Genomic DNA, 23699 nt, shown 5'->3' on the forward strand with positions numbered 1-23699 from the left:
TAGTCTGTCATAGGTGGGTTTTTCCACGGGACATTTGGGGTGACAACCTCACCCAGTACTCATCGGTTTTCAGCCAGGGTATAGGGGGTTAAGGAACACAGACCAGGAACCTCGGTCCTCAACCAGCCTTTGTTGCTGCATTCTTATATTGACACAACACAAATTGTTTCTTATTCCTTACACCCTTAGAGTTCTGATTCATTAGACTCCAGTAGAGGAATTTGTCACCATGTTCTTATTTTGACCCTGCTCACTGATGCCACCAGCTTGAAAGGCACAGCTGAACTAGCATGTGAAGGTGAACCGTAGGGAATTGCTATTATTTTGCCATTTTGAGCTATAAAATGACAAGGTCATGTGGTTTAACTTAAGATTTTACTTTAGTCGATATCCAGTATGTTCCTGATGGTGGAATTGGTACTATTTCTATCAGTCTGTGCATGGAATCCTGGGGCTTAGTTAGGTTCCCCATTGTTCTGGAGAGAGTTCTAGTAAAACCCAGCCTGGCCACTCTGATGCATACCAGGTCCTCTTCCTAACTTCAGGCAACCCCCCCACTCCGCCCCAAAGGGGGCTTCAAGGAATTTAACAGCAGGCAGAGGCAAAACATTTCTTATCCTTCATTGCTGAAAGTACTGGGGCAGTTTTCACTTCATTTACAGCAGGCTCTTTCTGTATTTTGACTATGATGATATTTTGGTGGAAACTATATTTATATCTCAGTTGCACAGTGTGTAACAGTATCGAGTTCCAATTTACGTTGTTTATATACACATACAAAAATAAACATGTAATATATAGTCTATAAACATAAACATGCATCTATAGTCTATAAACATAATACGTATACACATTCTACATAATATATAGCATGTATAAGCATGCAAGCATATGTATATATCACCGAGTATAACTGAAGAAAGAAATTGAGCAAAATTATAATTGGCAGGAAATGATAACTGATAGGAAGGATAGAGCTAGTAATAATTAATGCTTTAGTATTCATAAAACCATTTTAAAATAAATGAGCTACTCTACAACAAAAATTTTCTAAATGTTAATTGTTGGCTTTATTCTCAATCTTTTGCTATTTTTAAAACTGAGGGTTGCTGGGTTTTTTTCCCCCCTTGAGGAAGTTTTTTATTATGCACTTTAACAAGCCTGGAATAGAATAAGTAAAATGTTCTAGATTAGATTACATGTCTGCAACCTTCAAATAACCCTGTATCTCCTTTTTCCTTATGTTTTTACAGATATGGTCCGGAAAAAGAACCCCCCACTGAGAAACGTTGCTAGTGAAGGCGAGGGCCAGACCCTGGAGCCTATAGGTACAGAAAGCAAGGTATCAGCAAAGAACAAAGCATTTTCTGCAGATCAGATGTCAGAAAATACGGAGCAGAGTGATGCTGCAGAACTAAATAATAAGGAGGAACAGAGCTTGCATGTTCAAGATCCATCTTCCAGCAGTAAGAAGGACTTAAGCTCAGTCCTGAGTGAGAAGCCTGGCTTCAATTATGAAAGCCCAAGTAAGGGAGGAAACCTTCCCTCCTACCCACATGATGAGGTGACAGATAGAAATATGTTGGCTTTCTCAGCTCCAGCTGCTGGGGGAGTCGGTGAGCCCTTGAAGTCTCCTCAAAGAGCAGAGGCAGATGACCCTCAAGATATGGCCTGCACCCCATCCGGGGACTCCTTGGAGACGAAGGAAGACCCTAAGATGTCACCAAAGGCTGCCGAGGAAACAGGGCAAGCGCAGAGTGGTCAAGCCAATTGTCAAGGCTCGAGCCCAGTTGCAGTGGCCTCCAAAAACCCACAAGTGCCTTCAGATGGGGGTGTGAGACTGAATAAATCCAAAACTGATTTATTGGTAAATGACAACCCAGACCCGGCACCTCTGTCTCCAGAGCTTCAGGACTTTAAATGCAATATCTGTGGATATGGTTACTATGGCAACGACCCCACAGATCTGATTAAGCACTTCCGAAAGTATCACTTAGGACTGCATAACCGCACCAGGCAGGATGCTGAGCTGGACAGCAAAATCTTAGCCCTTCATAACATGGTGCAGTTCAGCCATTCCAAAGACTTCCAGAAGGTCAACCGCTCCGTGCTTTCTGGTGTGCTGCAGGACATCAACTCTTCAAGGCCTGTTTTACTAAATGGGACCTATGATGTACAGGTTTGTGCTTTGTATTGTGATCTCTTTGTACACAAAAAGTTATTACTAATGAAATGTGAATTCTTACATGCATGTAAAAGTTACGCTCCCAATACCCAAGGGGTAGTAGCTTGCTAGATCCAGCAAAAAAGACGAGCATGCTTCATTGGCTCTGTCATCCAAATGTGTATTCAGGGTTATCTTTAGCCTATCATCATGGAAATTAATCCCAATATTTCTATGATGTTGGGAAAAGTCTTTTCATGGAACAGCTAGGCTTTGGATTTGACCTCCTACGTTTTTTAAAATATCAGTTATTTTTATCAACTCAATAGCTACAGTGCATTTGATCTAGAGCTGTCTATATTTCATGGTTAGTTTGATTTTTTTTCAGTCTTCTAAAAAATGGTACTAATCTTTATGGGTCTACATGGTAGTGACTCATATTCTGTTCTAGTTTTAGATTGATTGTCTTTTGCTATAGTCTTTGTATAGTCTTTCCTTAAGTAAGGGTTTGTCCTGTGTCTTGGATTAGAATTTGATTTTATATTCAGCCCAACATCAAATTGGACTAGATTTAGGTCATGTTGACGGATACAGAGATAAATTACTGAAAAGGCAACATAATTGCAAGTGAAAATTTGGAAATAAAATGACATTGATGAAAAAGAAGTCAAGGTGATTGTAAGTACTTAGGGACACCGGAATGTCCTTGATATGGGCCAGTAAAGCATTCCTTTCTGCAGGTAAGGAAAATAATAATTTATGAAAGCATTTAGTACTAATTTAGATATCTACTTTTAGTAAACGTGGCATACCTTTTTGATCTACTCTTCTGTCTCTTGGTTATGGCATATGTACAATAAAAAAAAGCCATTTCAAGTAGAATGAACTGCAGAACAGACTCTAAAGAAATGTACTTATTTTATTTTAAGCATAGTCAAGACTCACGGTCAACTTGAGAAAACTAAATTAGTTTCTATTATAGTGTGTAGATTTTTATTGTGTTATTAGGCCAGATTTCAAAGCATATTAGGTTTAATATTAACCTTCTTTCGGGGTGATTAGAAGAAGTATCAGAGAACTAATGAAATCACATCACACTTAATTGGCTTCCTAAATTTTTGAAATTATCAAACATTTTTATCAACTCCATAGCTACAGTGCATTTGATCCAGACCTATTGACTTAGTGTCAATCAAGCCAGACAGGCAAGGGGGGTTATAAATAAGAGGTAGTGAACATATTTGCAATCCTTAGAAGAAGAATCAGAAGAGAAATTTCCAAGTCCTTTGAGAAGGTCACAATGGCAATCTTATCATTTTAAGGGAGATATAAAGAACTCTTGAAAAGCCAATTTCATCTTGTAAAGCTCTCTTAAAAATTCCATCTTACTTTGTGAATTTCCACAAATAGAATTATTTCCGTGGAGCAGCAAATTAAGTCAACATAGCTATTATGCATGAAAGCTACATGCTTTGAACTGCTGTCTCATTAAAGATCATTCCACTGCCTTATGTCAGGTACACTCTGCTGTCAAACTATGATTGTAAAATGTGTTTTAGATAAAAGGGCTAGAAGTGAATAATGTCAGTATGTGAAATGGCGTTTTATAATTAGCAAGTAATATGATGTTAATACCTGGATTTCCGGCTGGAGTTTCAGTTTGTTCACTCTGGGGACGACTTCTGAGGGAAGCTGATCTGGGCTGTCAGGAAGGCTCTAAAAGGAAGATTGCTAAGGCCTATAGTTTGGAAGAATTCAGATTTTTAAACACACTTCCATTTCCCCCAAATGGTTATTTGTTAGGTTCTCGGTTATTTATAGTAAAGTTTATGTTTGGGTAGAATGAGCTGGACACTTTTCCTGGGCAGTGATCTTAGAAATGAAACAGATGTGTGAGCTATCTGAGTTTGAACTAATAGAACTAGAAATAAAACAGCTGATCCTCGACTGTGCTATCTACTACATCCTTGCAGAAGCCCAGAGTAAAGAAGACAGAAAGTGGCAGGGAAGAACCTACAGGAAGATAATCTTGTTAAGATCTATTTTTTTCCCCTCAAAGAGAAATAATGTGACTAAACATAGAAAAAAAGCAATCTGTGGGAAAAGGGGGCAATTATTTCAGAAACACAACTGGATTCAGAAACAGGTCTAAAGAGAGTTAACTTTCTGCCATTTGGGAAGAGAACACCAAATATTCTTGTCGGCCAAATGCTAATCCTGAATACTTTGCACATATACCAGATGTTGATGCAAAAACATGTCTGGAGATAAGGAACTTGTTAATATTTTTATGCTGAGATAAATATTGAACAGCTTCCCTGGATGCACAAATCGAATAAAAGCACATCTGAAACTCCCCCCGTTTGCACACGTCTGTGTTGCTCAAATGCTGTTTGAGGTCTTCTCCACTTGTCACTTGAATTGTGTGGAGGCTAAGAGCTGTGGGTGATAAGCTGCTGACGGTAGAATTTCTTCAGTGCATTTTCATCAGACATTTACGGTATATTAATGGCATGTGTGTTCTGATAAAAAAAGATGTTGGTAAGTAAGACTATTGCAGACAGTAATCATTCAATTCTAGGAATTACTTAGATCAATCTGTAACTTAAGCTAATTGAAGTAATAGATGAGCAATTCATTGATCTTTTTCAATTAAATTGGCTTTTTTTTTTAACACTCAGGACAGTTGGTGGTTAATGACAGATTTATGACATTTTAGACCAAGAAAAAAGGAACAGGAGACAGAGTACAGGACTTAAGAACTCTGTGGCTTTGATCTATATTTTGGTTTGACATGGTGGGTTTTAAATAATTTGATTTGCGTGCAAACATGAGATATACAGTTGGGAAGAAGAAATCATTTAAACAAATTTTAAGATTTCCAGTTCCAAGTTCAGATAACATATATTTGCAGGACTAATTGAAGTTTAGACATATTTGTACCGACAATATCCACCTCTGTGACAATTTTATTAGCAGTAGTGAAGTCAAAGAATTACACATTTGTAAAAATAATGTCAAATAGCAGTGTCACTTTGCACTGCACGGTAGATGGAGCCTCAGCTGGATAATGGAAGTCACTTTAAAGGGCCATTATAAAACCGGGATAGTCTTTTCTGAGTCGGTGGAAATCAAATGCGCACACCACCTTGAGGTGTGTGCCCTGCCCTGAAATCAGAAATTCTGTGGATTCTTTACCAAGAAAAACTAGAAAAGATACATCGGCTAAACGATAGAATGCAGATATGTTCACTAGCTCAGAGCTATGTGACTTGACCTGGATATTAGTTCCTCAGGTTTTAAATGTTCCCTGCATGTTTTTTTTATCAATTATTGTGCTTAAATCTTTAAAAATAATGGATGTGGTGTGATTGGTAAGCCCTTCATGTAATTTTTACTACCTGTATTCAGACTTTGAGGCTCACAGAGAGAGCAATAATAGGACAAGAGATTGAGTTCTTCAAAAAGTAATTACAGCTTCTTTCTTTTTAATCTGCTTTATTATGCTTATATTTAAACCATCGCCGAATGGAGGCCTGAGTTGTTAAACACGGACTGTGCTGTTTCATTAGGGCTTAATGTGCTGCGCATCAGGACGTCTGTGTCATCTTTATGGGGGACTCTGAGCCCTTAGACCAGGTTATAAAAGTTGGAGTCCTGTCAAGTTGTGCTTCCCACGGGAAAATGGTTAGTTATCCCGAGTTTATAAGTGCTCACGATGTGTATGTTGCCTTTTCAGATGACTAAGCCTTTTTCTGCGATTCCACATTATTCAGGACTCCAAGAAGGTAGCTATCAGATTCCAGCTATTAAGTTCATTTGGGCCCTTCATGAAATTCTAAGGTTCCCCAAAGAATGACACTATTAACTTACCAGTAACTGTCTTGTGTTTGATCTAAGAGCACTGCATTTCTGTTCTGTAAATATTTTTATCAGAGTTGCACAATATGTCATGTTAGAAGCAGGAAGAACAGATTTTAGAGATAGGAAGTCATCCTTTGTATTCATATTTTCAACATATTTAACTCTGAGCTTTAAAGATCCTTAACATATGCCAGTACATTCATTTGAACAGGGGGGTTACAGTTTGGTCTTGGAAAAAAAAAATCAGAGAACATTAATCTCATTTGGGTCTATTTTGACTTTTCTTGAATTTTATTTCCAAATATTTATTTTTTGCCTCGCAGTTTCCTTTGATCTGGAGTAGGAGGGAAGTTGTAGATCTTAGCAGGTTCTGTTTCTTTGTTTTTTCTGAGTTGAGGACAATTGCACTTCAGAACAACTGGTGAATGAGACTTTAATCACTTCAGACTGTCTATAGAGTACTGTGTGTTTGGCATATAACCCATACTTGTATTCAGGACTGTGTCTCTTTAACAAGTAATAAAGTGTGCAAAATAAAACATATGCTCACCCTAAGGCCATAAAACAAAGCAAAGTTCTGGCATTTACCAGGCTATTTTCATCCTGGAGACGGCCGAGCTGGATAATGCAGCCACCCAGGTGGAGGAGAGTAGTTGGACCATCTTCACTAATCCCTTTACCTGCATGATGGTTAAATCTCCATTTGGCTGTGTTACATGAGGGTCAGTAGAATAAATGTCAATGCCTCTTTGATTTTTGGTTTATGTGCTATTGTTGAAAGAACATGTATCACTTTCTTGAATGTCAGTATTTCTCTCTGGGCAGAATGTTTAGAAGAAGAAATGGTTATCAGTGCATCCAATTGAATTTAATGTTATTTAACTCAATAAAAATTCTATCCTCTAATGGCTTGCTCTTCTAACCTTATCAAGTCCACTGATTATTTAGTGCTTTTTGTTTCTTGGGTCATTGTAATTACCCTATACATGCAGCTGTTGGAAACACGGGATCATAAGTAGTGTGCTAACCCCAGGAAAGTTTGGAGAAAGAGTAATTCCCTCTCATTTTTCAGTTTCCTTCCTGGAGTCTATTTCTGAGACTCGTTAGGCCATAGGCCTCTTGAATTCTTCATCCTAGGATTTTAAAGTTTGAAGTAAGTGTGCATTTTCAGAGTATCAGAAAAGACCTTTGTTTAATTTTAATTGAAAGTCAAATGTAAAATTAATTTTTGTATTACCTTTCATTTGATCTATTCTTCTTTCATCTGATAGCTTACATAATCAAAATTGCACATATCTTCTGTTTTTTCCCCTTTAATTTTGGATTCGCTTCTAATAATAACTTAACATTTATTAAAGGTTTGATATGTGCATGTGTAGCTCTAAGCTCTTTGCATGTACTAATTAACTCATCTTCATAAAATGCCTTGAAGTTGACACTACCATTATGTCCATTTTAAAAAATGAGGAAACAGGCATAGAGGAATTAAAGTAACCTGCCCAAGATCACATTGTTGTGTAAGTGGGGTAAATGGTGTGTACACCAGGGTAGATAGGCTACGGAAGCCTGTCTTTAACCGCTATGGTATAGTGCCTTTCCAAATATAAGACTGGTTATTACAACTAGAATAGCAATGGAACATAGGCCAACCTCAAGAAAGGGAGGAGATGTAAGCTGCCACACAAGGGTTGTGATGTATACAATGTGTGAATCACAATGAATATGGGGACATAAGTGATTTCCTTGAGGTTATTTTATCTGTCATGTAATGCTGCCTTATTAGAACTTGCTAGGCTTATAATTGAAATCACTGAAAAGGAAATTAATTTTGCTGATTTGTCTTTTTTTAAATTACTGTGATTCATTTTCATTGGTACTGCTACAGAAACTAGTTCAGATAGAGTGAGCAAGTGCCACATTTTGATCTGATCAATCAAGGGTGATGCAATGTCTGGTCTCCAAATTCAGCGGCATTTCACCACGTATTTGATTTATTTATATTCCCCTCTTTTGGAGAACTTTGTTTTAGGAATTTATGGTTTTACATGTGGTCTGAGAGTTGTATTCTCCTCTTCTAGTTTCTAGGCACAATCCGGTTGGTTTGTCTGTGAAGATTAAATGGTAAGGAGATGCATTAGTGGTGTCCAAGGCTGTGTAATGAAAATTTAACTTTGCTTAGGAGTGAGTATGGAATTTTTAATTAAAAAATATTTATAGATCAATTTTCCTAAATTTGGTAGGAAGTGTAGGCAGCGGAAACGTAGAGTGTGGAATTTGAGTGTATCACATACCCCACCCATGCATGGGCTGGACGATTGGTTTCCCTGGATTCCGAGTGTGAGGGAAGTGTGGGCTACAGTGAGGAGCTTGAGAAATGGTTTACTTATCTACCTGCTGTTCTCCTTGAGTATTAGATGATTTGCTAATGTAGGAGTGAAGGACACGGGATTCTTTCATGGGCCCAGTAACATATTTGGGAATTTTATAATAAACAATGGTTTGTTCTGAGACCTGTTTTTCCAGCTGATGGGTAGCTGCACCTTGGTTATTCCACTGGCATCTCAAAGTCAACCTGTGTAAAACTAAAGTTGTTAGTTCCTTCTCTCATGCAACATTTTTTAAAACCATCCTTTGTTCTCTTCTCCCATTTTCTAGTCAGTCCCACTGGAAATGTCAGTTACTGGGATTTCTTTCTGATAGGTATCTCTCCCCAAGCAATTGGTTGGTTTGTTTCCTCTTCTTTATACTTTAACTGCCAACACCCTTCAAGCTTACTTAGTAAATTCTTAGTGGTTTCTTTACGTATTTTCTTTTTTCTTTCTGTTCTCTTCTCTTTTCCCTTCTCTTCTGTTCTCTTCTCAATTCCCTTCCCTTCCCTTTCTTTTCTTTTTCTCTATCCTTCTCTACCCTTTCTTTCTTCCTTCCCTCTTTCCTCTTTCCCTTTCTTTAATTTTTAAAATTTTTATTTATAGATAAATTTTCCTACATTTTGTAGGAAGTGTAGGTCTACTTTGTATAAAAACCTTATCATTTTATTTAAACCTGTATAATCATATATAGACTTTCCAATAAGACATTCCTTTTCCAAATTCTTTCTCACCCCTCCCCCAGGATCCCTCCACATTTCCTGAGAACGACTTCCCTTGTTCGCCCTTATTTCTGCTTTACTGATTTTATTTCCTGCACCTGAAAAACCTTTCCATGACCACTGCCTTTGAGATTCATCTCAAATGCCAATTCATCTGTCCGCAGCTGGGCTGTCACCTCCTTCCGGAAGCCTTTGCTGGCCTGTCAGTGTAGGTTAGGTCTCTTCCTCTGTGTTGTCATGGAACTCGGTACATCTCTCAGCAGAAGCACATATTCCACTGTTGTTGTCATCGATTGACTTGTGAGCTGTCTGTACTAAACTACTGACATCTGGCTGGGGTTTTGGACTGTGCTGATTCTGTGTGTATGCCTAGTGCTTGGCACAGTAGGCATGCAACAAAGCACCCTTTCCTGGAGGAAGGATGTGCCACAGTGATTTGACTCTGTTTTCCCCATTAAGACACTCTTCAGAGAACACATGCAATTTTTATTTATCTCCATTATGAGCCGGTAGCGGTGGTGAGTCAGTACATGGAAAATATACCGTTTTGTAATCCACTTGCGCTGCATTTTCTATTTTGTTTTGTATTCCGCCCCCTCTCCCCCAAAGATTGTCTTCCAAATTATTGAGACTGACTTTGAGATTTATCGCTATTCTGTCAGCCCCAATACCAAATGACCATAGAGAATTAGTTCAGTATTAAACTGAGTAAAGTGAGAAACGAGGTTGGGGCTTGACTGTGGATTACTGTAATTAAAAAAGCGGGTGATAAAAATGTGTGTAATTAAGAAGATGCAGTATTTTACCCTCAAATTTGCCCCATTATGCCCTGGCTGGTGTGGCTCAGTTGGATGAGTGTTGTCCCATGGACCCAAACGTCACTGGTTTGATTTCCAGTCAGGGAACATGCTTGGGTTGCAGGCTGGATCCCCAGTAGGGGAGGTGCAGGAGGCAGTGGATGTTTCTCTCTCCCATAGATGTTTCTCTCTTTCCCTCTCCCTTGCTCTCTCTCTCTCTCTCTCTCTCTCTCTCTCTCTCTCTCTCTCTCCCTCTCATCAATAAACATAATAAAAAGAAATGTTCCCCTCATACAAATTTAAATATTTGTTGGTGCTTCTAAATCCAAATGGGTAGGGTGTTTATTCCAGTTCCAGTGACACAAGGAAGTGGCTGTGATGGCATGAGACCGAGATGATTGACATCTAATTAGACTTGTTATTGAACTTTTTTTAAAGTCTCCATCACGATACATCATTAAGGCATATTACATGCTCCAGTGTTTTTTGAAGCATAGTACTACGCAGAAACATCCCCTCTGTAGATTAGCACATTAATACTGACTATAGTTATTTTCAGTCAAGATTGGCCCTTACAGATTACTTCACGTTATTTGTAACGTCAGTATTTGAACAGTGATTTTTTTTAACACCTGAACTTTTTATTGTTAAGGTTTTACTTTTTTTGACTATCAGCCCATAACCTCAAGCCCTTTTAAATAAGCACCCTCCTAATTGTCCCTCTGTTACTGCCAATTATAGTCCTTGAAAAAGAACCGCATCTAAGGAAGAGTTTGTGTTTAGTTAAACAACTTTTTTTTTGTTTTAAGAGTTCTGAGGCTTTAAAAAATATTTTCCTGTGACATATTAATTTAAATTATTCTTACAGGTTGTTCCATATTATTAGGAAGGGAGAAATAAATTGAGGGTTAAAGACTTTGAAAAAAAGCCAACCACTTATATTTTTAGTTTATATGCTGAAACATTCTTGTGAAAAGACCTCTATGTATGTGACTTATAAATGAAAGCCATGGAATATACCTCATAGAAGGAATCGTTTTTTAAATATAAGGTTAAAATAGAATAAAAAGCCATTATGTTCTTAATCAGTGAAAATTAATTTAAAATATGTTCTTGTTCATGCATTAACATGGCTGTTTCTTTATATAACTAATTCACCAGCAGCGGCTTCATAGTAATTTGTCTTTGGGCAAAAGATGGATTTTGTTCTATTTTTTGAAGAAGGCCCTATGTGTCAGGTTGAGTCCATAATAATGGGGCCATGAATTACTATCGCTTGCTTATTCCAGGTGACTCAGGGCCCTTAGTGAGATATTTCTCCATGTGCTTATCTGTTCAGTTTTTTCATCCCATTGGCAGGATAAATTCAACCAGATAGTTCATTTCACTCAATAGTAATTCTGTTTATGTGACTGGTACTGTAGAGCGTACTGTCTACTGTGGTATTCACTAGTCCAGTGATGGCGAACCTTTTGAGCTCGGCGTGTCAGCATTTTGAAAAACCCTAACTTAACTGGTGCCGTGTCACATATAGAATTTTTTTGATATTTGCAACCATAGTAAAACAAAGACTTATATTTTTGATATTTATTTTATATATTTAAATGTCATTTAACAAAGAAAAATCAACCAAAAAAATGAGTTTGCGTGTCACCTCTGACGCGCGCGCGTCATAGGTTCGCCCTCACCGCACTAGTCACATGTGGCTCTTTAAATTTCAGTTAATTAAAACTAAATGAATGAAAAATGTATAAAAGCTGCTTACATTAAAAAAGCAGTTCCTCAGCTGAACTGGCCCTATTTCATGCGCTCGATAGCCACAAGTGCTAGTGGCCACCACAGGCACGGTAAACTGCAGGACATTTCCATCATCTCGGAAAGTTCTCTTGGAGCTCACTGACCTAGATTTTGCAAATCACTTGCAGGCCCATTTACTCCCTTGACCTTCACAATAATCCTGTAAAATGGCAAGGCGTACAATATTGATTATATCTGTGAGGATGAGGATACGGAGGTGCCAGGAGATTACATAATGTGTCTTTCCACAGAATTTGACTTATAGAATTTCCCTCAGGAACAAACAAATGCAAGTAAAGGTGAATGTAAATGACTGAAGGATTTTATCTACAAATTTTGGTCTTTAACTATGAGTAATTTAAAGGCAGAGAGGTGGTCTAGCTTGTTTACTGTTGTAAACTGATATTTATCACAGAGAGGGCACAGTTAAACTCTCAATAGCTACTTAACTACTGATTGGATGCATCAAAAGTTGGTCCAAACAGAATTTACAGTTTAATAGAAATTGTAAAGTGTGAATAACCCTATCAAAGGGACTACTGAATTAATGGGTTACAATTAAAGTTCTGGTTAGCAAAAGAAGAAAATCAAAACTTATAATCTTTATTCTGCTTCTGATCTCTTCCCTAGTATAATCATAGCTAGGGAATATGTTTTTTTCTATTTCTTGCTATGTTTAACTATTTGAAAAGTTTGAGATAATTCTTTGAATGTGTAGCTCTATTTCCTGGCAATAATGTCCAATAAACACTTACTGCACACACTTACCTTGCATAACTATTCTTGCTGTGTATTTATGTTTAACCTAGAAAATAATTGTTTTAAGTTAACATTTGGGAATCATGAAAATAAAGTAAATGTAGTCAATTGTCTTAGGCATGGTCTCCTAAATTAATAAACTACATTTTATTTTAGAAGGGCATTTAAATGATATACATCACTTATATTTCACCATGACCAGAATGTAGATCTTTTTTTTTTTTTTTTTTTTTTTTTGGAAAGAGAAAGGAATGTAACACTGAGTAATTATGTTTTTCAAAGTTGGCTTTATAAAATGCATTCAATTTTGGGGCAAACTTTAGTTGCTTTACTCACTGCAGTGCTAGGTTAGGGTGATGACTGGACTGTGTCCTCATGTGGTCTGGCTCTGACGTCTGTCACACCGCTGATTGGTAGGTGCTGCCTAAGCGGGGGGCCCATTCTTCCCCTTCTAGTTACATGATGCTCTGCTGGTGACAGGCTGAAATCTGTGCGCTTGCCATGGTGGGTATAGACGTTGTCAAAATGAAACATTGTCCTCCTTCGTTTGAAGGCTGTGGGAGACCTTCATAAATGATTGTCTCGATGTACAGTACATGTTGAGCTATTTGATGGGTTCATGTGCATGCCCTACAACTGTAATATTGGAAATACATGTAGAGGTTGCCCAGTGGAGGAAGCTACTGTTCAGAGAGGTTACGTCATTTGATCACGGTCACTACTGTCTCTAAGTGGAAGAATGGACTTCAGTCTTAGTCCTGCGCAATCGCGGTACAGACATCCCTCTCAGTGTGTTGAAGGAATAGTGTTTGCATATCAACTAGAACCTTTTACATGATTTTGAGAATCTTGAGACTTTTCTCCTGGTGTGATTTGGGTATGAGCAGTGATCACACATGTCATTTTTGAGCAGCTGTTGAAGAAGGCGGAACATGATTATGCCACGTGCTTACTGTATGACATCTGGTACTGGAAACACTCAAAAACTCTCTGATAGATGAAAGAAAACCTCTCTCCCTCCTTGGAGCATTTCAGTCAAAGACTCTATTTTAAACCAGGAATTTTGGCTGCTCGGTGGTGGCCCTTAGTAAACTGCCCATTGACGTGCACACCGGAGAGGGAGTGAGGATTTTATATAAAGTGCCCTTTGAAGGCCTTCATTGCCTAGATACTATACACATTTATAATGAAAATGCAAAGCGGTGGTGATTTTTATGGTAGAATTTTTGCATTTTGGCCTTTGAACGATCCTCTTAGGAGGGGCTGAGCCTTTGCTAGGAGATAGAACTTTAATGCATCCCTGTTCTGTTTTCTTTTTTTCATTTGTCCTACACTGGGAAACATTTTAAACCTTTACATTGGTGCTCCTTCACCAAGACCTCAAGCCCACTGCATTCATTTCATTTTTAGCCTTAGAATGCATGCTCAGGCTCTATAATTATAAGCCATTTTGAGTGATCGTGTCAGCATCATTGTTTTACCCCCAAAAATGAATGTCATCTTGGCCTGCAGTCTCATCGCTGTAGAAGCTGAATAGAGGATTCCCTTGGAGAACCTCTGCATTGAGTAATCTCCGAGCAACTGCCTCTGGTTTTGACAGCAACACTTAGTTTTGTCAGGAGAAATCCCCACATGGTCTGGATGCTTTTGTAGGAAGTGGATTTGAAGGAGGCAGTAGTAAAACCTACTTTGTAGAAAATGGTTTTCTTCACCTTTTTTTTTTTTCTGAAAAGTATATCTTATTAAATCCTTTGAATTAGTTCTAGTCCTTTTACTACTTACACTCTTCTGATACTTTGGCCCAAAATGTTTAACATAATGAGCCTCTCATCAAGTAGCTGTTGAATAATGGAGAGTGGATTTATTTGGCTCTGATTATTCAAGTGATTTCCAAATAAGCAGAAGTACTATTGTATTTTTTTTATGTGGAATAATTGCCCGTGCCCTCTCCTCCCTCCTACGCAGAGCATGGCATTCATGACAGCTTGTAAAGTAACATCCGTCTCTTCTATACCAGGTCACTTCAGGTGGAACATTCATCGGCATTGGACGGAAAACACCAGATTGCCAAGGCAACACCAAGTACTTCCGCTGTAAATTCTGCAATTTCACTTACATGGGCAACTCGTCAACTGAACTAGAACAACATTTTCTTCAGACTCACCCGAACAAAATCAAAGCTCCTCTCCCCTCCTCTGAGGGTGCCAAGCCTTCAGAGAAAAACTCTAACAAGTCCATCCCTGCGCTTCGATCCAGTGATTCTGGAGACTTGGGAAAGTGGCAGGACAAGATCACGGTCAAGGCGGGCGATGACACTCCTGTTGGCTACTCAGTGCCCATCAAGCCCCTTGATTCCTCGAGACAGAATGGTACAGAGGCCACCAGCTACTACTGGTGTAAATTTTGTAGTTTCAGCTGCGAGTCATCTAGCTCACTGAAGCTGCTAGAACATTATGGCAAGCAGCACGGAGGAGCGCCATCCGCCGGCCTGAACCCAGAATTGAACGACAAGCTTGCCAGGGGCTCCGTCATTAATCAGAATGACTTGGCCAAAAGTGCAGAAGGGGAGCCCATGACCAAGGCAGAGAAGGGCTCCGGCGGGACTAAAAAGAAGGACTTCCCCAGCAAGGGGGCGGAGGAGAACGTGGTGACCAGCTACAACTGTCAGTTCTGCGACTTCAGATATTCCAAAAGCCATGGCCCCGATGTCATTGTCGTGGGGCCACTCCTCCGTCACTATCAGCAGCTCCACAACATCCACAAGTGTACCATCAAGCACTGTCCATTCTGTCCCAGAGGCCTCTGCAGCCCCGAAAAGCACCTTGGAGAAATCACTTACCCGTTCGCCTGCAGAAAAAGTAATTGTTCCCACTGCGCGCTCTTGCTTTTGCACTTGTCTCCTGGGGCGGCCGGGAGCTCGCGAGTCAAACACCAGTGCCACCAGTGTTCGTTCTCCACCCCCGACGTGGATGTGCTCCTCTTTCATTACGAGAGCGTTCACGAGTCCCAGGCATCCGACGTCAAACAGGAAGCCAACCATCTGCAAGGAGCATCGGACGGGCCGCCGGCTGTCAAGGAAAGCAAGGAACACTCATGTACCAAATGTGATTTCATTACCCAGGTGGAAGAAGAGATTTCCCGACACTACAGGTAAGCCGGGGGGTGGGGACGGGGCGGGGACAGGGGGCACGGAGAAATTGATAGAATACAGGGGGCTGATCCAGAAATGGTTGGGAATGATTGTGGTGACCTGGGGAAGTTACTGAGCAAGAGCACCTAAAACAGTGGTTCTCAACCTTCTGGCCCTTTAAATACAGTTCCTCACGTTGTGACCCAACCATAAAATTATTTTCGTGGCTACTTCATAACTGTCATGTTGCTACTCTTATGAATCGTAATGTAAATATCTGACATGGAGGATGGTCTTAGGCGACCCTTGTGAAAGGGTCTTTCGACCGCCAAAGGGGTCGCGACCCACAGGTTGAGAACCACTGACCTAAAAGGTCATTCATAAAACTGCAGGATATATATAATTCCAATTATAATATATATATATTTTTTTAATTGATTTTTTACAGAGAGGAAGGGAGAGGGATAGAGAGTCAGAAACATCGATGAGAGAGAAACATTGATCAGCTGCCTCCTGCACACCCCCTACTGGGGATGTGCCCGCAACCAAGGTTCATTCCTTTGACCGGAATCGAATCTGGGACCTTTCAGTTCGCAGGCTGACGCTCTAGCCACTGAGCCAAACCAGTTAGGGCTGCAGGTTATATATTTATAGACAACCACAGATTCTAATTGAACCGCTTGTTTCAGACCATTTATTCTCTGTTCCCTGTTGTTATTTTACCATTTACTGAATGCATTTTAAAATCCACAGTGATGCTGATAATGCCGATGAGTTTACTAATTGACCACAATTCATTTATTTGTCCTTGCTAAGTATGGCTCTGTATTCCATAATTTTTTATGGAGCCGCTCCAAAATGCAAGGTACCGCTATAATTTGTTCTGTTTTTTATTTCAACCTGGAGAGAGTCTGTTTGAGAACATGTTGCTCACTTTTCTTTTAAAATGAGATTGGAGCCTTAACCGTTTTGGCTCAGTGGATAGAGCGTCAGCCTGCGGACTGAAAGGTCCCAGGTTTGATTCCAGTCAAGGGCATGTACCTTGGTTGCAGGCACATCCCCAGTAGGAGGTGTGCAGGAGGCAGCTGATCGATGTTTCTCTCTCATCGATGTTTCTAACTCTCTATCCCTCTCCCTTCCTCGCTGTAAAAAAAAAAAATCAATAAAAATATATTTTAAAAAGTAAAATAAAATGAGATTGGATATTCTTTGTGCTTTAAAAAATCGAGCAACAACCTTCTCTTTGCATACAAACAGTAAATATGAAGGTGAGAATTCTGTATTATGTGTGACTAGGATTTCAGTATGCACTCCTGCTGAAGTTATTTCAGATTTGTAAACAGAGTATGTCAGTGTTTCCTGCTCCTTTCACTCTATTCTTTTTGTAAATGTTAATTTTCCCAGTTAATTTTTGTATTTTCTAGAGATGAGTTTAGGATATGTATCTTTATTTCATTTATGTATTCATTCCTTAAGTAATTAATTAATTCCAAAAATACACATTATGCCCAGTACTGATAAAAGAGAAAATAGGACATAGTCAGTGGCCTCATGGAACTTAGTTTAGTAGGAAAGCTTAACAGATCTTCAGAATGATGGGTATCTTAAAGATGAATCAGAGACCACTACGTTTGAATACAATGACAACATAGCCCAATATGGTAGACTAGAGGCCTGGTGCACGAATTCGTGCATGGGTGGGGTCCCTCGGCCTGGTTGGCGATCAGGGCCAATCGGGGCTGTCTTGGTAAGTCCCAATTGGGGCCAAATGGGGCCTGCTGGCCAGGGGGAGGGGCCACGGGAGGTTGGCCAGCCATGGAAGGTTGGCTGTAGGAGCGTACTGACCACGAGGGGGCAGTTTCTGCATTGAGCATCTGCCCTCTGGTGATCAGTGCACATCATAGCAACTGGTGGACTGGTCCTTCAGTCGATGGGTCGTAACAGTCGCTTAGGTTATAGATAGATAGATAGATAGATGATAGATAGATAGATAGATAGATAGATAGATATAGATATAGATAGATAGATAGATAGATAGATAGATAGATTAGGAAATGCCTCCTTGAGGAAGGAGCATTTAAATTGAGACTTGCTTATAAGTAGGAATTAGCGTAGCAAAATCCTGATGGTACAGCGTGTTCATTTATAACTTAGCGCTTATTGGATGCTTTTCTGTTATTATGCCTTTAAGCATCAAAGTAAAGAGATTTATTGACGATTTAAGTGCTTTTCCATATGTAGACTCGATTTCCTAACTTACAAATTTTCACTTCTCAAGATCTTAAACAGGTCCTCCTCCCATTCTCTTTAAAAGTTGCAGGTTCGTGCTAGTGTGTGTATATTTTCTCAGTCGCCAGTAGTGAAGCCGTTCAAGTCCAACAACAGCAGGCTAATGATGTGAGATGTTAATGTGAAGGGCCTCCTCGTGCTCACAGTGCATGTGAATGTTCAGAAAGCACTTCCTTAAGATCTGCACTGTTTAATTTATAAGGTCAGCTGTAGGAAAGATACAGCCCTGCAATCAGATATGTTCACACTTGCAGTGTTTCTGGCTCCTCTGATGTTAGCTGCATGTTAATTTGTTCTTGAGATTTGCAGACCTTCGCTTTCTCCCGAGCTTTACTGGTGTGCGTACTGTGCATGCACATTTGTCAGGTGATGTGAAAATTAGGTAATCCACTCTTGTTTTGAAGGAGGAGGCTTTCTTCAATCATGAGGGAATCGGCCACAACACACACACGCAGGCATACACGCACACACAGGCACACATGCACACTCAGGCACACACACAGGCACACATGCACACACAGGCACACAAGCACACGCTATGATACATCTAGATACCCCATCATTGAGATGAGTGGTTTTTCTCGAGGAAATTGAGGCCATTGCCTGAAAACCTGTCTGAAAAAAAAAAATAGTCCCTCTATGCTTTGGTGAAACAAAAGAGATCCTAAGACATAAAAGTATGAATAACAAATATGACTGAATAATCTCAAAGCTTACTTAATATTTGCTAGGGAAAGTAAGCTCCAGAGGGAAAAGAGACGAGTCTTGTCTTGTTACTGCTGTGTCTACATGATTTAGCACTGTGCCAGGATGGCTAATAGGTGCTCAGCGAATATCTTTAAGTACATGAAATCCCTGTGAGATTTTGACTTCACCGTAGTTTGAATACGCTGAGAGCTCCGTGGTAAGTTAGAGTTTAGTCTTTGACTATTACATGGTCTTGGAATCCTTCTGAGGACCTAGATTTTTACAAAAATTGACGTTTTTCTTTGCACTTTGTTTTTGGAAAATTTATCTTTATTGTTGGAATTATTACAGATGTCTCTCTCTTTCCCCCATAGAACCCCTCTCCCCTGCCCCCCTGCCCCGGCCTTCACTGCACTATTGTGTCCCGGGTTATGCATACAATTTCTTTGGTTAATCTCTTCCTGCTCCCCTTCCCTCTGACGTTTGTCATGTTCCATGCTTTCATGTCTCTGGATCTATTTTGTTCATCAGTTTATTAAGTTTAGGCCCACCTCTCAGTATTTTTTTTAGATAAAAAAAATTGAACAACACTTGTCCTTGGGGCATTTAAATGATCTTGCCCTTATTCTTAAAACCTGATGGAGTTTGTGTGATCCTAGACTCTTTAAATTGCTGAGCACTTTACCTCTAATCTTTTTATGAGTTCTTGTAGAAATATTTGAAACTCAGACAATGACAATCTCAGGAGTGCCAGCCAATGGAGGCTGCAGGGATGTGAAAGCAAGTAGTCACATGGAAGTCGAAGACGTTGACCTGCTATCCAAGTATTTTCCCCAAATGCCACAGTTTGAAGACAGCGTAAAGGGACAAGTTTACCATATCACAATAATGTCTTTATAGTTAAATTTATGTTTATTCATTATTATTTATGTTGGGAAACTTTCACCATAATTCTGCTTTACTGTGCAATAGTCTAGGGTTTTGAGTGTTTTATATACAAGACTTACAGCGTAGTAAAATGGTAGTATAGGCTGAGAACTGTACAATATGTGAAATCATGTAGCTATAAAATAACTACAGCTAAAAAGCAGGAGAGCTGATTTAGAGCTGTGAGTGGAAAAACCTCAGTGTGGATTGCATGGGCACTTCCCCAAAGAACCACATCTAACCTGGGCTGAACTGCAGGCATTACCCAGTCAGTATCTGGAACTTGGTCAGTTTTCTTAATGTTTCGTATTTACTTTTGATGCCCCAGCTCACAGCATGACTGAGTTATTATATCCACTCATGAATTTGTATCTCACACTCCATTTCTTTTAGTATTTAATTAAATAGTGTACTCCTTCTCTAATTGGCTACTATTCTCCTTGTCAAAATTTTCAGTGTTATAAAGTTATGTTTCTGGAGTAAGAGGACTACTTCCTTACAAGAACGACGATACTATATGAAATATACGTTTTTATGCCTTGCTAGACTTCCATGAAGTAAGGGAACTTTCTGAAGCTTTTTTCTTCTCTGTTCACCAAGAGTGAGCTAAACCCAGACTGAAGAGAATGAGGCAAACATGGAAGGTGAGGACTCACTGAGGGTCGATGTCAATATTGATACTGCATTTGATCAGGAGTCTAAGCCAGGAGTCACCGGCAGAGAGATTGTGCAGTACGGGAATTTTACTCTAAGCTGACACCTTGAAGGTGACAATAGTGACTCCATATTAGTGCCTTCCTTTGACTCCTGTCAGAAGTAAACACAAATTTGTCTATACTGCCATTTTCACCTCCATGATATCCATGGCCTTGCCTAAGATAAACCTGGAATGAGCTCACTATTATAAAAATGTTCCATATGGACAGGGATATAACCCACTATATCCAAAATCAGTAAAAAATGCAAATAGTAGCTTTAGATACCTAGCAACTTCAGATATATAGTCTTTAATTACAAAATAATAATCAATTCTTTAAAAATGAAAATTAGACTTACAAATTGATCAAGCTGTATGAGACTATAAATGAACATTCAAAAAGAAGCAACTACTATTTTTAAATTTAGAATATAATTATTGAAACTTAAAACATATGGATAAGTTAAATAACAGCTTAGCAAACAATTGAGAGCAACTACACGTGCATTAGTACAGAGTTTCTAAAAGGGTAAGAGCCATGATGGCTACATTTGGATTTGTGTATGTTATGGGACATGTCCTTTTAAACAATATCTAATAAACCAGCTGCCTGTAATACCTGAAAATGGACATAATAGTACAAGTTGAAAATTTCCACTATGAGATAAAAACGTTACCCAGGATATTAAAGTCCATCAACAAAATAACTCACAGTAGCATGACATTATTTACTAGAAATTCAGATTTAATGGTACTGAAGACTGTACAAGAACAGTCACAAATCTTGGAATAAGAGAAATTTTAGCCATGATTTCATTTCATATTAGTTTATAGAAATTATGTCCCAACTTCTTGTTTACTTTCTATTTTACCGGAAAGCTTATCTTTCTCTTTTGAATATTTCATAGGGGATATCTCCTTCTCAAAAGTGAATCATCAGTTGAAATTTTTCAGATATGACATTAGTTGTGCATTTTCCACTACTTGAAGATGAAATCAGCCCACAACCCACTTAAAAAACCAGTTACCCCAAATGAGTACTTACTAGATTATTTCAACTTAAAAAATAGGTGATAAGTTGACTGAATGGAATTTCAATTCAGAATTTGTTTTTCCTAGATTTTAGTTTGTAGACTGCTCCTCTGTACGTCACTAAAGCTGAGTATCATATCTCCAACTTCTAAGAGTTGATTCATCTGCTTATTCACCTATAACTTCATATTTTGTCCCTGAGATTTTCCTCTTCACCTGGTTTTTATTCCATCCTTCTAGTGTCAGTAATCTCAACTGCCACACGGGTAGACTTTTTAACAACAAATATATGTTACATAAATGATTGACTTTATTAGATATCAGATCTACTAAACTATGTAAATTAAATCACCTCCATTTACTCCTCTTCTGTGACAATTTATCTGTGTGATAGTCCATAATTACCAGAAAATAACTTTCATTGTCTAATTGATTGGTACTTATGATTTATTCAGTTATTTTGATATTCATTTAGTCATTGCAGAAGAAAAAACTGTGGTTAAAACTATTGGAAGCGAAATACAATTATTTGGTAAAGGAGAGCTTTTCAAGTGTTGGCATAAATCTCTGGAAGATAACATTTAATGGAAAAAAAGGAAGCATTGCTCAGAGCTGACTTCACATGTACTATAAGCTGGTGTACTAGGAAAATAGAAATAAAGAAATAGAAAAAAAAAGTAGCATCTTTTAGCTGACTTTTTTTTAAGAATCTAAAAAACCTCAGCCCTTTATGAATTATAAAAATACTTTTAATCTCTACCAATGAATGAAATGCTACTACCAGGATAAAAGCCCACTGTGCATTGAAATGTGAATGGATCTGAAATAAGTGCTTTTTATAGCACATGAAAATTCTGTCCAGTAGGATAAGGAATAAAACATCTCTTCTCCCAGAAATTTTGTCACTTGAATTAAGTACAATTTGGCCTTTTTTAGGCAGCTTGGTGTAGTTTTTTCTGGATGCAAAGGATGATTTAGTTCTTCTATCAAAGTTTCTTTGATTCATGTCCTCATTGTCTAATGTATTGCATGGGACATAGTGAGATTTTATATAAGTATATTCCAAATATTGCATGGAACATATTTACACTAAAATATTTTTATTTATTATCTGAAATTCAAATTTAACTGAGAATCCTATATTTTATCTGGCAGCTCTTATGCTAGGGAGACCTATAAAATGACATCTTTTTTTTTTTTTCTTGGATAGAGGAAAGTGTTTGCTCTTGAATTGGCAAGAGAGTATAGAATTTAAGTTAATGCAAAGCATTTATTTGTAGTGCCTTTTAAATTAGTTTGGCTTAATGGAACCAGAAGTTCAAGGAGTTTGTAAATAATGAAGAGTTTATGCAGAGGACCACTCAAAATATACCATCTGCAAAATATATACCACTTCGTTTCCTCTGCCACTTTATGGCTCTACACATTAAATCCAACATTAAGTCCTCAAAGCTATGGTGGTCTGTGGAGTTCAGAGTGAGTCAGATCAAAATATGCTTCTTGGGTATGTGGGCTGTTTTGAGCTAAGGGCGACATCAGCTGCCGGCTCAGGAGAAACTTCTGTCCCTCCCCTGACTACCTGGAAGAACTTGAACTAGGGGCCTTGCCCATAATGGGAGATTGTTAGACAGAACATCTTTGGTCTGTTTGCATTTACTGAACATCATTTCGCAGTGACCCTATGAAGCCCCCAAGGCACTTATCTCATGCACCCTAGCTCAGGATGTCTTAAGCACCCATGTTCCCTTTTGGCCTCTGAGCCTCTCATACATGTGGAGTTTCTGACTCTCTCATGTATGTGGGGTTCCCATACATGCATATGTGTTAAATTTGGTTATTTTCTCTTCCTAATCTTTCTCATTCTATTTTATTATTAGACCAGTCGAAAGAACCTGGAGGGTAGAGAAAAGTTTTTCCTCCCCCATGGGTTCTACTTCTCTGGCTATGAAGCAGATATTTACTGACTGACGAGATGTTCTGGGTGGGATTGGGTGTGAGCTTTGATCTTGATCTTAAGGCAGTGATACTATAACTGCAAAGTAAGATACACACAGGATTTTAATAAAAGGCAGCGTGGAAAAAATCCTCAGAGGAAGACAGTTTCAGAGCAGCACCGAGGATTGCTAAATTTACTCCTGGGTTGAGTCATTTGGAAAGTCTGTGGATGAGAAAGTGGTTAATGTGGGTCTTAATAAATAGAGGGAAAATTCCCTGCACCTTTCTGAGGTTTTCATATGAATGCTAATAAAATGAAATGCATTTAATAGGTTAGAGGAGAGTCCAAACTAATAAAATCTCACAATGACTAAACTTTTATTCTTGAGTGATATTTCTTAGACTAGGTATCGAAATCATCTATTTTTATTCTCTGGGGACATGGCATTACGTTGAAGGTCTTCTCAGTTATTATTAAGGGAATGACACGCATCCTAGAATATGCCCAAATCTTAATTAATTCCTGAATAAGC

The 23699-nt window shown here is 38.7% G+C and overlaps 1 protein-coding gene across 16 annotated transcripts in view; it reads left to right on the forward strand.

The window, feature by feature from the left end:
• The window catches only part of TRPS1 (transcriptional repressor GATA binding 1), a 231321-nt gene that overhangs the window by 43382 nt on the left and 164240 nt on the right, over positions 1–23699 (forward strand). For 15 of the 16 annotated variants that reach the window (XM_059671876.1, XM_059671884.1, XM_059671871.1 and 12 more), the window contains 2 exons: positions 1254–2179; positions 14487–15619. In XM_059671876.1, the coding sequence (XP_059527859.1) occupies positions 1254–2179; positions 14487–15619 (2059 nt within the window). Of the gene's footprint in view, positions 1–274; positions 299–1253; positions 2180–14486; positions 15620–23699 lie in introns of those variants that run through there. The other variant, XM_059671885.1, reaches the window with a different exon arrangement.

The sequence above is a fragment of the Myotis daubentonii genome, chromosome 17, assembly GCF_963259705.1.
Source record: "Myotis daubentonii chromosome 17, mMyoDau2.1, whole genome shotgun sequence".
Lineage (NCBI taxonomy): Eukaryota > Metazoa > Chordata > Mammalia > Chiroptera > Vespertilionidae > Myotis > Myotis daubentonii.